This window comes from Equus asinus, chromosome 8 (genome assembly GCF_041296235.1).
Source record: "Equus asinus isolate D_3611 breed Donkey chromosome 8, EquAss-T2T_v2, whole genome shotgun sequence".
Lineage (NCBI taxonomy): Eukaryota > Metazoa > Chordata > Mammalia > Perissodactyla > Equidae > Equus > Equus asinus.
Window position 1 is genome coordinate 2,624,583 of NC_091797.1, and position 18,340 is coordinate 2,642,922.

The window sequence follows — 18,340 nt, forward strand, 5'->3', positions numbered from 1 at the left end:
CTGGGATTAATTCTTTCCCTGGGCGAGAAGTTAATGAGAGCCTGGATACAATACTCCACCTTCAGAGGGTGGGCTCTGAGCCTGGACCCTGCTCTTGCAATGACTTGCTCTCGTTGCCGTCTCTTCCCTAAAGGTCATGAATCTGTCTCTGTGTGCTCCTTGTTCTTCCAGTGCCTCTGGAACCAGAGTCCACTTTGCTCTCATTAGTCCCATAAGAGACCAGATTCCAGTCCCGACCTCGGGGACCTGCAGCAGCTACGACCGCCACTCCCTGCTTCCATTGCTAGGACGCCCTGAAGCTGACTTCCTGTCTGCCTACACTCCATCTTCTGCTGGAGGTTTCACCTCTGATGTTCTGGCTGCTGGTCTCCACTTCCTCCCTTGTCTTTGGAAAGACCTTCCTGAAAGGTCTGTCCAGTCCTGTTGTAGTTACAATGAATACTGTTATTATTATTGGCAGCCACCATTTACTGATAGAGACCGTAATCCTCCCATGAGCCTTCAAGATCTTTGAGAGCAGGAGTAGCAGGCTTTTCGTATTTTGGTTTTTTTGCCACTCTCTTATGCCAGGGTTGATGGCATGTCCGGCCCTGAGTAAATAAATGAATTTATAGAGAACTGATCACACACTAGGCACCAAGGCACATACTCTATACAATTATACCTGGTAACTCTACCAACATTATTTTATAATTGAGGATACCGAAACTCAGATAAATGAACAGTTTACAAGATAAATTAGCAGATCATAACATTAAATAGATGGGCTTAGACTTAGAACCACAACTCTCTGATCCTCAAGCCAGCTCGCTCTCCGGACGTCCTGGTGTCTTGTCTGTAGGACCAGCTGCTCCTGCTCTAACCTATTCTGGGGACCAGCACTGAGCCCTAGTCCTGACATTCTCCCTGATTTGTTCCCTGTCTCTAAGAGAAGACAGTGTAAAAATAATTGTTCATTGAATATGTATACAATATATGTAATATCTATCCATCTATCATCTATCTATTATTTATCTATGTATGATTTCTTCCACAGGGACCTTTAGAAATAATATGCTGGTCAGATATGTATTTGCCCATAATTGTATGTTTGAAATAAAACTAAACTGTTAAATGTTTTGTGTTAAAAGCATTAGCAATTCCTATTGGTGACGTGAATTCAGATTATGTTTATGAATTTTCCCATCATTCTACCCACAGGGAAACGTGAAGTCATCAAATTTAGATATGTCACTTTTTAAATATTATAGACCTTGTTTTCTAGGGAAATTAACAATAAATCTATATCATCTGAGCATTCAATGTAATTTTTAAAGGACTTTTTCATCTGAAGGGGTTCTAGTGGGCAACTGCTCTCACCTTAGTGACCTACTGATACAACTAGTGGCGGTGTTTCAGTGCAACAGAACCCTAAAAGCCATTATCAGCTTATGAAAAATAATGTGCAATGCAAAAAAATTGTGATTCTGAGGATGAATAGTCTATTGTTCTCAAATGGAAGCATCAGATAACCTGGAACCATTTAATTTCAAGTTCATCTTTTTCCAGTCCTTTCTATTCAAAATATATGTGCTTAGACCAAGCTTACTTTTTGTCTCATATTTTCAATTTTTACCAAAATTTGATTTTAATAACCTTATTTTTTAAGGCATGATCTATTTCTTTTAAATTCAGGCCAAACAAAATGGGTGAAAATAGATAGAAGATAATACATGTGAAAATACAGTTGGAAATTCATACACAGCTATGTTTCACGTATCTGATGGCAAATTAATTCAAATAGCTGATGGCAAATTAATTTAAACAGTAATTAACATTAATTGAGAAAGAAACATATCACATAACAATTAAAGGAAGAAAGTTTTAATAAGATGTTTCGTTTTAATTTAGAAATTTTACTAGTTCTCTTTCACAACCAACATCAGAACTCACGTCCACAGGCTTGCCGTCTGAGGCACGAGCAGCGATAACAGTCCTCCCACGGAAATCCACAGCGTCCTTTTCATCGGTTTGCCGGCTTGCAATTAAAGTACAATCCATATAGAGTGAAACGCCCCTGGACTGCACTCCGATGCCAAGCTTATGCCACTGACGATCAAACAAGAGACGGAGTTCTCGATTTTTAAAAATGTAGTTCAACACATCTCCCTCAGCAGCTCGGAACATAAATTCCACCACCTTCTTTCCACCATCAACTACTACAGAAACCTGCAAAAATGCAAATTATTTTTAAATATTTTAAAATCATGTTCAAAATTATTAAAGATCACAAATAAAAACCCAAGATGCCTGTTAGTATAACTGAGGCACTTAGTAAAATGCTCTAGAGAACACCTGTGCCCACCAGGTTTGTTACCATAAAAGAACAGCAAATATCCAGCTACAAAAATGGCTTAAATATGGGACATTCTGGTGAATATAATATGCTCCTTTCTTGAGAGAACATCTAAGAGCCTATATGTGTGTGTGTGTGTGTGTGTCTAAGTATACGTATAATTCTGTATGAGTAATTCAAGAATCCAATGTTACTAATTTAAAAAGAATAAGAATGCGATCACTTCCCTTAGCATGGAAACTGAGATCAACGTCTTTAACCTTTGATGATTTGCATGGTGCAGAGAAAATGCATTTCACAGAAGACCTACTCTTTCAGTTCAGTTCATCTTCCCATCATAAAATTGTAACTGTATTAACCGATTAAAAGACCAGTGAAGACGAAAAACGTTTCAATGGATTTGTGTAGAATTAAACACAAATGTATGGTGCTGATAAGTAACACTGAGGTTCATGTCCCTCCCTAGAGTATCTGCACCCTGCCTTTCTGCCCCAATGCCATCTCTTCCACAAGTATTGCTGGATTCCTGCTCTCCTGTGCCCCATTTTGGGGAGCTGTCCTTTCTGTGTTCCCACAGTCGCCACCCAACTCCGAGCCTTCCTCTGCACTGCATCTTCCCACTGGGATGATGTTCTATTACGTTGTTCTGGATGACACCCCCTTCGCCTTAGGCTCCCTGACAGGAGGAATCATGCTTTCTAAATCTCTTATCTTTGTCACTAATGATCATAAAGCACGTGTTCAATAAATTTTTGTTGATAGATTCAATATTTATATTTCACCTCTTAAGTCACTAAGGATTTTCAGATGAAACAATGAACAGCTTTAAAAATAACATAATATCAGAAATGATAGGAGATAAGTTAGTGAGGCGGACTTAGTGTCAATTAAGCAGTTGTGAAGGAAGGGCAATTTGAACGTCTTTAAACAAAAGATGAATCTAGAAGTAAAAAAACCCCAAAAATGTAATCTTGTCTCACCCACCAGGTTCTCGTATTATAGATCTCAGCAAGACCATCCTAACTAGGAGAATACTTGCATTTCCCTGTCAGTGATTCCTCTAAAAGACAGAATATTCCGATACCAGATCTGCTGCCAAATTGGTACACACAGTTCCAAGATTCACTTTTCCTAATCACACAAGAGAAAACCAGTCAGCACGACTCCATGGTTCCTCACCTGTGGCATATTCTCCTGGTCTAGAATCTGCCACAGAAACCACCGTTCCTTCTTGGTGCTTCTTCGTACACGAAACGTGGCTGCTATGGCGTACTCCTCAGGAAGGCCTTTGGGAAAGATCTTACTGTGGGAGGAAAACAGAGAACTTCTGTGGGAAAACTGAAGATGGCAAAGGAGGAAAACCCAGGCATGAGGTTCTACATAACACACTATTTCCGTCATATTTTTCTCAATGAATTTAAAATTCATCATGCACTTTACAGTAATCTCCCTAATGGATATATGGAAGCAGCCAAGCCTACATTACCTATGGAATTTTTATCCTTGTTCTTTCTCTTTTCAAAATTTTCTGGTAAAGCTTGGGGTGTGTAAAAGCAAGCGAGTAGGTTACAGCCTATGTTGTGATATTTCCTCACCCAACAAGAAGCTCCAGCAGAGTCTCTTTGCTGTGCTCTGGCAAGCGGTGGAGGTTTACAGAGGAGAGAAATAGAACCCCTGGGCTTTGTAGGTAGAAAGAAGTACAGAGCATTTCAAAGAAAACTGCTAACAACTAAATATATATTTTCCAAAGAAGAAGTTTTATCATATTAAACTCTTGAAAATGAGCTCCTAACATTGATTTCATGGTACCAATTTAAAACTGACACTAAGTACAACAAAGAGGTTTTAGCTTACTCTTCATTCCTACAGAAAATAAAATGAGCAAATTCTTTCTAGGCAGCAGAAAGAAGCCAAAAGACAGTCCAATTATCCTTCTGCCTCAATCTTGTTTCAAAATACTGTGTCACTGGATCCATGAAGAAACTCAGGGAAAAAATTTCACAGTGAACATAGCTCACATTTAGACTTTCTTTGGAAAACAAGGAGAAATACACTCCTCCAAGGTGACTTTTAAATTTATCTGTATTGTATGTCAAAACTCTGGAAGGCTGGAATCTTGCTTTTCTTTTAAAAAAATCATAAGGAGTAGTAGGTAAGAATTCTCATAAGGATTCACATAGCCAGAAGCTGTTTATATAGATAAGACACAACACACTGAGATGATAACTACTAACTTCAAATATTACACTAAGGTCGACTGAAACTGACAACCAACTGTCATGGAGAATTCTGAAATGTGACTTGTACCTTTTGGTAGAGACAAAGTCACATGTGGTATGGAAATCAGGAAAAAATATGAAAAACCTGTGCTGTCTTTGCTTGCTTAAACACACACACGTGTATTTATGTATATATATGTATGCATGTGTGTGTATATATAGCCTAGTTTTATCTTCTTCTTTGAGAATATATTAAAAATAGAGACAACCAACTTTATTGCCTCTATATTATCATATCCCCTCCTAAGAGAGTAAGTCATTAGCAAATCATTTGTTTTCCATCCCTCAAAATAAAAGAAACCTTCTAAAATGGAATTTCCTCTGGAAAGTCACCAGTATTAAATCAAATTTTACAATGACCATTACTGTACTGGTTTAAGAAATGTTGTTCATTAAAAACAACAACGAGGCTGTGATGCCTGCCATTTCTCTTTGGGATCACCTATGAACCTGAAAGTTGGGCACAGGTAGTGGCAAGAGATGACACCAAAACATCGACTTCCAAATAGAAATTTTGAACTAGTAACTGCATCAAACTCCCTTTTCAAAGGAAATCCCAACCCACACGTAGGTGCCCCTCACATGCAGTAATAACTGTGTCTCCACCTTGCTCCCAACTTCCTCCTCTTTTATCCTCTCTCCACCTTGATGCTTTTAGGATTGTGTTTGCATCCCAAGGGGTCTGGAATTTGACAATGCCATTTCCTGGGGGTTTTCTTCCATTCACTGTATTGAGCCCATCTTTTTTTTAATTTATTTTTTTAGGAAGATTAGCCCTGAGCTAACTGCTGCCAATCCTCCTCTTTTTGCTGAGGAAGCCTGGCCCTGAGCTAACATCCATGCCCATCTTCCTCTACTTTGTACGTGGGACGCCTGCCACAGCATGCCTTGCCAAGCGGTGAACCCTGGGGCCACAGAAGCAGAACGGAGCACATCTTTCAATACGGGCTGTGCATCACTGAGAAAATTTTTTGTAAGTTTTTTACTTTCCCCATGTCATTTTCTCTTATCCCCTCTTTCAGGAATTCCCTTTTTAGACAATTGTTTAACTCCTATATTAATGATCTGATTTTCTCAACCTCTCTCTTATATTTTTCTATATCCTTATTTATTCTACTTTCTGGGATATTTCCCTGATTTATTTTCCAATCCTTCTATTCAACATGAAGTTTTGTCATTTTTTTAATTTCTAAGATTCTCTTTTGTTATCTTTTTCAAAATATCCTGCATTCGGGATAAATCTCTGATGTTATCTATTAGGTGGGCTTTTATTTTTTTATTATTATTATTTTTTATTTTTTTCGGGGGAAGATTCTCCCTAAGCCAACATCTGTTGACAATATTCCTCCTTTTTTTTCTTCTCTTCCCCGCAGCCCCCAACTGCCTTGCAAAACCCAAGTACATAATTGTGTATAGTTGGTAAGTTCTGGTTTTTCTATGCGTGCTGCTGCCACAGCACGGCTACTGAGAGACAAGCAGTGTGGTTCCACGCCCAGGAGCCAAATCTGGGCGACGGAAGCAGAGTGCACCTAACTTTAACCACTACGCCATCAGGGCTGCCTCTAGGTGAGCTTTTAAACGTCTTTCCCTGAATCCTGGAACGTCTCATTTCATCCAGGTTGGCTTTTCCCGTTTGAAGGTTTGGGGTCTCTCTTCCATCTTGGAAGCTATACTCTAATTTTTGGTTTAATTTATAGTCTGTACATATTTAAGAATGAAGCACTTGCAAGCTTTATGTACACTGGCACAGTGTGTGTCGACAAACAAGCTTCCTCTATAGCAGGTCAGCTGGCAGATTTCACTGAGAGTCCCTGAGCTGCTAATGTGGGGAGCTTACTTCCCGAGCAGCATTCAGTTTTCCCAGAGAAGAATCCTATATCCCACGTGGTAAGAGCACTCACCTGGCTGCAGGCTGTCTAGAGCAGGGTGGGTGTGCCGGGGTCGCACAGTTTGGTCTAGATTTTTACTTTATCCCTCTGTTTTTGGAACCGGGCCTCCTTCCTGTCTTTGTCTTCCACTTGCCCCTGGTCTGCAGGCTCTCTGGCCCAATTTCTCTCAATAATAAACCTCTTGCCTCTTCTCTGGTTAGATGAGGAAAGAGGAGGTAACCGGGGGCCTCATTTTCACTACACACACACCGCCCACAGCTTCTGCAGAAGCTGGTTCCCCCTGCTGATGAGTCTCTCAGGGTGCAGTGAGGGAACCGGCCCACACCTCTCAGTGCGCCCCGTCCTGCAACAGGTCGGTTCTCCCTTCTTCCCATCTGTCGAGCGGATCATCAGTCTTCCCACTGCTTTCTGTCGCTGAGGATGTACTGTTGCTTCAACTCCCCTTCTACAGTCATTTTTGCATTTTAGAGGGTGCAATACTCCTTTTAAACCTTCAATCTCTCCCTCTGCAATGGCCCTTTTATCTTGGTTTACAAATATATGCAAGTCTTCCCCCCACTATAAAACAAACAGACAAAACTTCCTCCAACCTATACCGTTCTATTACCATCCCGTCTACCCACCAAACTTCTTAAATGAATACTCTGAACAGCTACATCATCCCTATCCGCTCCACCCTTAACCCTCCTGCATTCTAAAAGCATTCCAATCGGCTGCTCCACTGGCCTCATTCCCCTCAATCCTTCCGAAGAGGGTTTTGTCCTAAAGACTGGCACCTGTGCTAACATCTGTTGCCAATCTTTTTTTTCTCTTTTCTTCTCCCCAAAGCCCCCCAGTACATAGTTGTGTATTCTAGTTGCAGGTCCTTCTAGCTGTGCTGTGTGGGACGCTGCCTCAGCACGGCCTGATGAGCGATGTCATGTCTGTGCCCAGGATCCAAACCAGCAAGACTCTGGGCTGCCGAAGTGAAGCGCGCGAACTTAACCATTCTGCCACAGGGCCGGCCCCCTTCTGAAGGTTTTTAACACTTAAGATATCCTTTCTTCATTGATATAAGCCAAGAGCCACAACTACGTGGCTATAGGGCCCAGCCGGGACACTAGAATGTAGCTTCCTTAGTTTCTTTTTCTATCCCATTCACCTTCTTGTTCCTGGCATCTAGAAGAGTGCCTGCACAAGACAGGTACTCAATAAATATTATTAAAGGAAACAATTAATGAATTGAATTCAGATATAAGCAATCAAAATTTTAAAAAAGCCACCAACACAGGCCCTCTCAATCTAGCTTTGGTTTTTCCATCTTGGATAGAAATGTTCATATAAGAAAGTTTCACTCTCTTAAGACTTCTACAGGAAAAACAAATAGAGTAAGCAAGTTAATAACAGCAACTAACACTCATCTTCATTGGGGGGACACATGTGTGGACTGAGGGAAACTGAGAGCCCAGCCACTCCACAGGGGCAGCTGCTATCCAGCTCCAGCCAACTGTTACCATATGCGAACGTGGGTCCAGTGTTGCCAGATCATCCCATTTTTCAAGAGAAGCCAAATACCCAGATTTTTTTATCTGAAAAGTTTAGAGTTTTAATTTTGGCAATTAATTCAGATTTTTCATAAACACTATCCAGACCACTGTGTTTCTAAAAACAATTCACTGTGCAAACCAAATAAAAACTGCAATCGCTAGTTGGCCATCTTGGATCTACGCAAAGGTTTGCTAAACACCCATCATGTGTAAAGCACTCTGAGGCTTACAAAGATGGAAAAAGAAAGGTTTCTGCCCTAATTGTTTCTAAAAATCGGTTGGGAGAAGGAAAACATCGACAGAAAATATAAGGAAGTGATATAAATTGGAAGAGAGTAGGGAAATATAGTGCACGGCCAAAATTAGAACTCCAGGTTGTTAATTGAAAACCTAGGGGTAGAAATGGGACTGCTTATAAAATCCCAGAACAGCAGGCTGGTTTCAGTCCTTTTAAACTTAGTGAGACTATGGGCTAACTCATGGCCTATTCTGGAGAATGTTCCATGTGCACCTGAGAAGAATGTGTATTCTGCTGCTGTTGGGTAGAATGTTCTACAGCCTGTTACGTCTCATTGGTTTATAGATTTGTTCAAGTCTTCTATTTCCGTATCGATCTTCTATCTAGTGTTCTATCAGTTTTGAAAATGGGGTACTGAAGTCTCCAACAATTATCGTTGAATTGTCTATGTCTTCCTTCAATTGTGTCAGTTTTTGCTTCACGAATTTGGGGGCTTTATTGTTGGGTGCATATGTGTTTATAATTGTTATATTGTCATGATGGATCGACACTCATTATCAAAATGCCCTTCCTTGTCTCTTCTAACAGCTGTTCCTTAAAGCATATTTTGTCTGGTACTAGTGCTATGGACTGAATTTTGTCTCCTCAAAATTCCTATGTTGAACCCCTAGTCCCCAATGTGACAGCATTTGAAGATGGGACCTTTGGGAAGTAATTAGGTTTACTGAGGTCCTGAGAGAAGGGTCCTCATGATGGGATTAGTGCCCTTATAAGAAGAGACCCTCTCCCTTTCTTTCTCTCCCTCTCTCTCTCTTTGCCATGTGAGGACACAGAAAGAAGGTGGATATCTGTAAGTCAGTAAAAAGGGCCCCTTAGCAGAACCAGACCATGCTGGTACCCTGCTCTCAGACTTCTATCCCCCAGAACTGTGAGAAATAAATTTCTGTTGCTTAAGCCACCCAGTCTATGGTATCTTGTTGTGGCCGCCCAAGCTGACTAAGACAATTGTGTAGCCACTCAAGGTCTCTCTTAATTTCTGTTTTCATGATATATCTTTCTCCTCTTACTTTTAATGAATCCTTTGTACTTTCCACTTTAAATCTAATGTGTATCTCTTTTTGAGAGCACCTAGTTGAACCACATTTTCTTTTTTTAAAATCCATTCAGTAAGTCTTTGTCTTTTTATTTAAGCGTTTAATATTTAAATTTAATATAATTACAGCTGAGGTAGGATTTATGTTTGCTATTTTCCTATTATTTCCTATGCCCCCAGTAATTCAAATACCAGCAGGGTCACCCATGGTGGGCAGGTTTCAGAGGAGCTCCTAGGCTAAGACAGACTGGGAAGAAGGACCCAGCCACTCACTTCCCAAAAAATTGGCCATGAAAACTCTATAAATGGTAGTGGAGCATGTCTGATATGGTGCCAGAAGGTGAGAGGATGGTGCAAAAGGACCAGTCAGGGTTCCACTCTGCTGTACACAGGGTTTCTAGGAGTCAGAATCAACTTGATGGAACAATAAAAATTTTCTTATTTGTTTTCTACATATCTTATGTCCTTTTTAGTTTCTCTATTCCTCCATCACTGCCTTCTTTTGTGTTAAATAGATATTGTCTAGTGTGCTATTTTAATTCCCTTGTTTCTTTTACTATATTTTTTGAGTTATTTTCCTGGTGGTTGCCCTGCAGATTGAACATCTTAAATTTACAACAATCTAGTTCTGATTGATACCAATTTAATTTCAATAGTATATAAAAATATTGCTCCTATATAACAGTTTCCTCTTCCTCCCTTTATGCTATTATTGTCATACAAACTGTTATCTGTAGGCTTTATACATCCATCAACATAGATTTATTATTACTGCTCTATTTATTTGTTTCTTTATACAACTGTATTTTAAATCTGATAAAAGAATGAAAAAGTTACAAACAAAACACATTTATTCCGTCTTTTATATTTATCTATGTCATTAACTTTATCAGTGCTCTTTATTTCTTTGTGTGGATTTGAATCACTTTCTAGTTTCCTTTCATTCAGCGTGAAGGGATTTCTTTAGTATTTCTTGTAAGGCAGATTTGCAAGTGATGAATTCTCTCAGTCTTTATCTAGAAATGTCCTAGCTTCAGTTTTATTTTTAAAGGATAGTTTTGCTGGAGGGAGACTCCTTGATTGTCATCCTTTTTCCTTTAGAACTTTGACTATGTCACCCCACTGCCTTCTGGCCTCCATGGTTTCTGATGAGAAGTCAGCTTAATCTTATTGAGAACTCCTTATGCAATGATGAACCACTTCTCTCTTGACACTATCAAGATCCTCTCTGGTTTTGGCAGTAACTAGATCACTGGATCTCTTTGAGTTTATCCTACTTGGTGAAGTTTGTTGAGCTTCTTAAATGTACAGATTAATGGCTTTCATCAAACTCAGGAAGTTTTCAGCAATTATTTCTTCAAATAGTTTTCCTGTCCCTTTCCTTTCCTCCTCTCCTTCTGAGACTTCTATCATGCTTATGTTGGAATGCTTGGCAGTATCACACAGGTCTCTGAGGCTGTGTTCATTTTTCTTCATTCCTTTTTTTTTTTCCTGTTCCTCGTATTAGACCATCTTAATTGACTTATCGAGTTTTCTGATTCTTTCTTTTGCCACCTCAAATCTGCTCTTGAGCCCTCTTACAAATTTTTCACTTCAATGATCACAGTTTTCCACTCCAAGATTTTGGTTTGCTTCTTCTTAATAATTCCCACCTATTTATTGGTGTTCTCTATTTGGTGAGATATCATTTTTATACACTCCTTTAGTTCATTAGATGGTTTCCTTTAGTTATTTGAACATATTTTAAATAGCCAATTTAAAGTTTTTGACAAGTAATTTCAATATCTAAGTTTCCTCAGGAACAGTTTCTATTAACTGCTTTTTTCTCTGTGTGTGGATCATACTTTGTTTCTTTGCATATATTGTAATTTTTTAATTGAGAAATAAATATTTTAAATAATATAATGTGGCAACTCTGGGAATCATTTCATTCCCAACCCATCAGAGGTTTGCTGTTGTTGCTCTTTGTTATTTTTGTTGTCATTGTTGTTGCTGCTATTTGCTTGCGTAGTCACTTTCCTGAACTAATTTTGTAAAGTGTGCATTCGTTGTCATGTGTGACCACTGGAGTCTCTGCTCAGTTAGTTTAGTGGTCAGCTAATGATTGAACTGTTAAGTGGCTTTGACCTACAAGCATCCTGCCTCTGCTGAGGACTATTTGTGCATGTTGGAGAATGTCTTCAATGCTCAGGCAGGCAGTTTACAACTCTCCTTAGCCTTCACTTTATGCTTGCTCAGAGCTTCAAAGTTGGCCAGAGCTATAAGCGTTAAGGCCTTTTCAGATGTTTCCTGAGTTTCTCCAAAGCCCTGTGTATAGACATATATGTCTGGATTCCCACAAGTAGGTTGGAGCTCTCTAACGCTCTATGGACATCTCCTTCCCCATATTTTCTTTCAAAAAATTTTTGGTCATCTTCTCATTTGCCCCAGTTGTAACTGCTGTCTTGGGCAGCTGCATTATTAAACAATTGCTATTGATTATTTTCAACAAATGCCAGGGGAAAAAGGCTGTTCTTACTGACAGAGCTCTGGGTCAGGTCAAATAAAAACAAGCCCTGTGAGTAAGGGTTTCCAAGGAACTACCAGTCAGGTAAAACGATGACAGTTGTCTGGGAATGGGGCTTTTATTGACCTGCAAACCCATTCTTCCTCCTCCAATGGCTGGTAGGCTGCTAGTTTGCACTGGTGATTATGCAGCTGTTAGTTTTCAAATCTATCATTGTCTTGAGGAGAGAGGGATGTGAACAGGACAAATTAAAATGCCACAAAGCTTGCTATTCACACCAAGAGTTAGTGTTTTTCTTCAACAAACACTTATTAGATTGTTGTAAGCCCTCAGTTAATTTCCAGAGTTCTGAAAATATTTATTTTGACCACTTTTACCTGTGTTCTCATTGCTTTTATGGATGGGTACATTTTCTGAGCACCTTACTTGGTTACTCTTGCTGACATAATCAGTAATATCTGCTTGGACCTTCGAGTTCAGCTGAGCTGCAAGCTTCAAGCAGCCCAAGGAGTGCCCTGAGTGAATGGCTCATGAAGTAGACCCATGTAGATGAATCCTGTTCATATTTTTGACTCACAAAATCATGAGAAATAATCAATTGTTGTAAACCACTAAGTCTTTCAAAGGTTTGCTCCAAAGCAAAAAAAAAAAAAAAAAAAAATAACACAAACACCTTTCTCCTCACTTTCTACTTAGGATTAAAGTCATATAGGCAACTGTCACATCTCTTCATGAGATTACAAGCTCTTTAAAGGCAAGGACAGCATTTAATTCATCTTTGTATCACCCACAAAGCCAAAATTCAGTCAACAGGGCACATTGTACCTATACATTAAAAGAATGAGTGATCTGGCAAATGAAATAGATGAAGACATACTTAATTTTGACGAGTCTTTAATACTTCATAAATAAAACTAAATATAATTATTTTTCAATAATTTAAAATCTAATGCAAAAATTGAGAATATTTTATATCTCATGAAAGGTTTCTTCTGTGACAAAAATAATTAAACAAAATACTATTAATATCAATAATGTTAATAGGGGCTGGCCCTGCGGTCGAGTGGTTAAGTTCGCGCACTCTGCTGCAGGCGGCCCAGTGTTTTGTTGGTTCGAATTCTGGGCGCAGACATGGCACTGCTCATCAAACCATGCTGAGGCAGCGTCCCACATACCACAACCAGAAGGACCCACAACAAAGAATATACAACTATGTACTAGGGGGCTTTGGGAAGAAAAAGGAAAAAAATAAAATCTTTAAAAAAATAAATAATAATGTTAATATATAAAGAATATAATCCTAAAATAATACATTGAAATAAATTATGTTTAAAGAAAAATTTATTTTTTCTTAGCCTAGGTTTATAATGGATGAAAATCCTTATAATTACTATATTTCCCTTTCAGAGATTTGTATTCTGCTTTCAAGGTCAAAAATGATTTTGCTTGCCAAGATTATAATTTTCAAAAAAAAAAAATTCTGTGTTTTAAAAAGTAACATACTACAAAATACATCTACTTGTACATATCATGTTTTTTGTTTATACCACACAAGCACAAAGACCTAATGTGATGCAGAATAATTTCTCTGGGTCTTGCCAAAGTTTCTATTATGGAAGAGGCCATATTGGATTACTGGTCTGTTACCAGAGAGATATAATGACAGCTTGCTATGTCTAAGATTCCATGCTTGAATATTTTTGAATGGAGCGTAATTTCCTATAAGAAATTCTATCCATTGCTTATTCAGTGATACTCCCATTAAGAAAAATATTGTTGATCCTTACTTGCTGAACTCATTCATACATATATTGGGCTGGAAATTCTCAATGAGATATTTTCTACCTTCCTTCCATTTTATACACCTTGTATCTAGTTCAGTGCTGTAAATGGAAAATTCATCCACATAAATTAACATTAACCTACATGTGAAGAGCTCAGAGTTTAGTGAAATTTAAGTGTAATTAATCTTTTATTTTCCATTGTCTACTTTTCTTCACATTAATGAAATCACCTAAATATTCATGGACAGGTGGGAGGAGAGGTATACCAAATTAATGAAATGTTCAATCTAAAATCAATTTTTTAAAAATGTGACTAAGTAAAAGTCATAGAGAACCAACTAAAGTAGTTCCAAATTATCCAAGGGTGACAAAGGAAACTTACTGCCTGTGGGGTTCTCTTTACCCCAGCCCCTGAGAGGGCTAATTCCAGATATAGTCTGGAGTGTCTCTGAAGCCTCATAATTCACATATTTTAGACTCCTTTGAACTTGCAATTTATTTCAATGTTGAAAAAAATCTAAAATGTAGTTTCACCTGCTCTCTGATGTTCTCTATGTATAGCAGCCCTCTGTTCAACCACATAGTGGAAGGAAAATCCATTAAACTGTAGGGGAAGTGGCAGAGGATCAAAAGTGGAGTTCCAGATAGTGACCAGCTAGGGCAGAAGGCAGTGTCCAGATCTGAGAACCAGGAGCAGCAAGACTTTGACCCCAAAACAAAATTGATTTCATAAAGGCCTTAACATTACAATGTTTCCCTCTTGGTGTTAAAATTAAGAGAGATTTTTATTTTCTTCGTTATATTTTACCTACTTTCTCAACTTTTGCAATGAGCATAAACTGTATTCATGATCATCTTTTTAAAAAAACAGTATGATTTTCAGTTTAGGAAAAAATAATCCTAAGCTTTAAAATGACCTATAAATTCATTTTGCAAAACAGAGATGAAGAAGAGTTAAACTAACAAGTATTACTTTTGCTATTATGGGAGGTAAAAAAATAAGTTACAAAAGTTTATAATTCCCAACCTATAGCCTTCATAATGAGTAAGTCACTGAGGCACTAACAGAATATGAAAGAAACTTCAAATGAAAATACGCTTTTCTCAATATTTTCTCCATATTCTTCAAACAGAACATCTAATTACAAAGTACTAGTATCTGTATTTGTGGAGTTGGATCAAAATTAATATCTTATTAACTATGAGGGAATTCACTGTATAGGACTTCAAGAATGGGTTGTATTTGTCTAAACAGCATATTAACTACATTCTGTAGAACTTCTTTCCCACTTGATTGATGAAAAGTCCTTTCCTGGTCAGAATCAATTTAAAGTCATTAGGAAATACAAATAAAATTATGATCTTTAAAAAGTATCTGTGTTACAAGGAAGACCTTAGCAGGGGAAGGAGGAAGCAGTTAATCACTCTGTGTATGTATAATTGTTATTAAACAGGATTCAACACCCACTGTCTTTGTATATGTGGTATGATCTCAGAGATACCGACATTCTCTCTAACCATGTAGCACTTTCACTGACAAGCCAAAACATCTAATACTCTGCTATTAGAGCTTTGTTCCTCTCTGGAAAATACTTGTGTTTATAAAACACAAGCTCTGTTACCATTAAAATAGTCCCTAGAAACCAATCACACATTACCAACAAATTGTCTAATAATTAATTCTCATCTTAGAAAGCATAGAACAGGGTTCTACAGGGATTGTTATAAAGCGAGGAAGTTTGAATGAGGAAGGCATAGAGAGGGAGGAACAAATCCAGAGCAGGAAGTGCCCCTGAGTTAGCCAGACCAAGATGAGGTGCCATTGTCATGAGCCCTAGGCAGCAAAAGTGTCACCTTAAGGCAATGGGAGTTTGAGAGGAAAGTTCCAAAAAGAAGGAGGTGATGCCAAAGGGGAGATGCAACCAAGATAAACCTTGACTACTTCCCTCGCCTGTGCTGTGGACTCCCATACCTAAGTCCCTTCTTGGGCATCTTCACTTGGATACTAAAGTCATCTCTAATTAAATAACTGAAATTGAACTTTTTTTTTTAATTAATCTTCTCTTTATTTTTTTTTAAAGATTTTATTTTTTCCTTTTTCTACCCAAAGCCCCCCAGTACATAGTTGTACATTCTTTGTTGTGGGTCCTTCTAGTTGTGGCATGTGGGACGTTGCCTCAGCGTGGTTTGATGAGCAGTGCCATGTCCACGCCCAGGATTCGAGCCAACGAAACACTGGGCCGCCTGCAACGGAGCGCGTGAACTTAACCACTCGGCCACGGGGCCAGCCCCTGATATTGAACTTTTTGTTTCCTACCAAACACGTCCCTTTACAAGGATTCCACATCTCAATAAAACACATGGCCATTCACCCAGGTGCTCCAGCCAAATACCTAAAACACAGTCTCGATTCTTGCCTTTCCTTTATCATCCTCCACCCCATCCAACCCATTGGCAAGTCTTACTGCTCCAACCACCAAAACAGATCCTGACTATGTCCACTTCTCTTCAGCTCCACTATCCCTGGTCCAAGCTGCCTCCATCTCTACCAGGACTCCTGTCATTGTGTCCTGATTGATCTCTCTTTCCTTCCCTTAAAGTCTAGTCGCATACAGCAGCTAGAATGAGCTTTTAAAAAGTAAATCAGACCAACCCTTACTTATAACCTTCCCACAGTGCCCATGGTTCCAGAATAAAATGCACACGCCTGATCACAGCTCACAGGCCTTCTTCCTCTGACCCTGTCCTCCTCTGAAACGCCATCCCCTCTTCCAGTCTCTATGTGGCTCCCGTCACAATGACCTGAATTTAGCTCCTTGAATACACCAGGCTTGTTGAGGTCTTAGGCCTTGTACCTCCTGTTTCCTCTCTTGGGACGGCCATTCCCAGATGTCTTAGATGCTTCTCCTCACTACTCAGGTGTCAGCTCTAATGTCCCTTCCTCTGAAAAGTCTATGGTTGTCCTTACCTCAGTTACTATGTAACACATTGCCTTGTTTTATCTTCTTCATAGGCTTATAACTACCCAACTTTTAAAATAAATGGATGGGTTTACACCTGTGTTGCCTGTCTCAACCACTAGAATGTGATTTCCATGACAACAAGGGCCAGACTTGTTGCTCCAAATCAAGCATCTAGACCAGTACCTGGCATGTAGGAACCCATAAAATGTGGCTCCACTCATGGACAATCCATAATGATGCCTAGGCCCAGTCCTAGTAGGTGTCACATGGTGTATTCAGTATAAAGTCTGTGTTAGTTTGCACAATGCCTTAAAGTCAAGGCCTTATGAGACTGTGTGACATCGCATTCCACAGGGAAACAGCAGAAGGAGAAACCAAGCCTTATGTGATTCTGAAGGACCTTAATCAAAAAGTTAGACACAAAACAAGTCCAGGCACAAACACAATCAGTATTCTTACTTTCAAAAGGAGGTTTAAAATCTCTACAGGCTATGGCAATACAGAACAGCTGCTCTAAGAGGATTTCAGGGAAAGTGTCCTCCAGCAGATGTTTTCCAGTCCTTGGAAGTGTTTCAGTTATAAGAAAGCACACAGACGAGTTTCCTGTAGTTCTACACTCCTAAAGCTGAAAGAAATCCTAGTAGTAATTTAGATTAACCATCTCACTTCATAAATGAGAAACTAAAGCCACAGAAGTTAAACAACGATCCCTCCCCCAACAACTCTGCCAGACAGAGGTCAGGACGGGACTTGAACCCGGAACTCCTAATTCCAAGGTCAATTTTTTCCGGTATATCAAGTTGCTTGCATCCTCTGGGTTAAGAATAAAATATCCCTCATCCTTACTAACGCGAGTTAAAACTAATGTTTTGGGACTATAAGGAAGGAAAAAACCCTCTATTTTTCTAAGTAGTGGGCAGGGTTGGGGGGATGTAAATAAACACAAAATATTAATTTCAAGTAAGAAATAAAATCTTTACAATCATTCTATAATATTAACAACAACAATAAATCATATTTTGGACTCTGAGCAAAGTATTCCTTATGACATTTGCACATCCTAGGTGACCAGTAGCCCTGAGGGGTAGATTATTACAGTTCCTTCCCCTAACGATATTTTGAGCACAAAACAGGAAGTATCACAAACCACACAGTAATATCTTTAAAATAGGGAGGCTGTCTGTTGGGTTTTAGGAAAGATATGCATGCTACAGAAGGTAATAACCAATTAGGAACATTTTCTCTATATTCCTTACAGATCACTTCTCAGAAAAATTAAGATTTTTCACCAAGCATCTCTTTAAAAACACTGCAATTTTCAGGAAGTAGTGGAAATTATGAGAACAGTAGACGTACTAATAAGCATGTAATGTGAAGAAAAGTATGGAGTGTTCGGAAAAAAAGTGCCTCTATGTTTATCCCACTGGTAATAAATGATGCATTGGGATTCTAATGCCTTAGGAAGCACATAAAGAGAATGGTAACCAACTGAAAAGACAAGTAATTCCTTAAAGCGTGAAAATAATGATCATAAATGTGACTATTTCAAATGATTATGGAAAGAAGAGAACTTTTAGCACTGGTCCTACATTAATTTTTTCCTGGCACAGGGATCAGGGAAAGCTTCCATTGCACTTATCCTGAGGTGTGAAATCAATGCCTAACATAGCTATACACAAAGCTAACTGAATGAAGGTGAAGGATCTGGTCCTCCAGGGACAGAAGGA

The 18,340-nt window shown here is 38.9% G+C and overlaps 1 protein-coding gene across 6 annotated transcripts in view; it reads right to left on the bottom strand.

Annotated features, from left to right (window-relative positions):
- Positions 1-18,340, bottom strand: part of COL19A1 (collagen type XIX alpha 1 chain) — a 305,503-nt gene that overhangs the window by 254,924 nt on the left and 32,239 nt on the right. For all 6 annotated transcript variants that reach the window (XM_070514618.1, XM_070514620.1, XM_070514621.1 and 3 more), the window contains 2 exons: positions 3,515-3,638; positions 1,933-2,208 (listed from right to left, as the gene is read on the bottom strand). In XM_070514618.1, the coding sequence (XP_070370719.1) occupies positions 1,933-2,208; positions 3,515-3,638 (400 nt within the window). The remainder of the gene's footprint in view (positions 1-1,932; positions 2,209-3,514; positions 3,639-18,340) is intronic.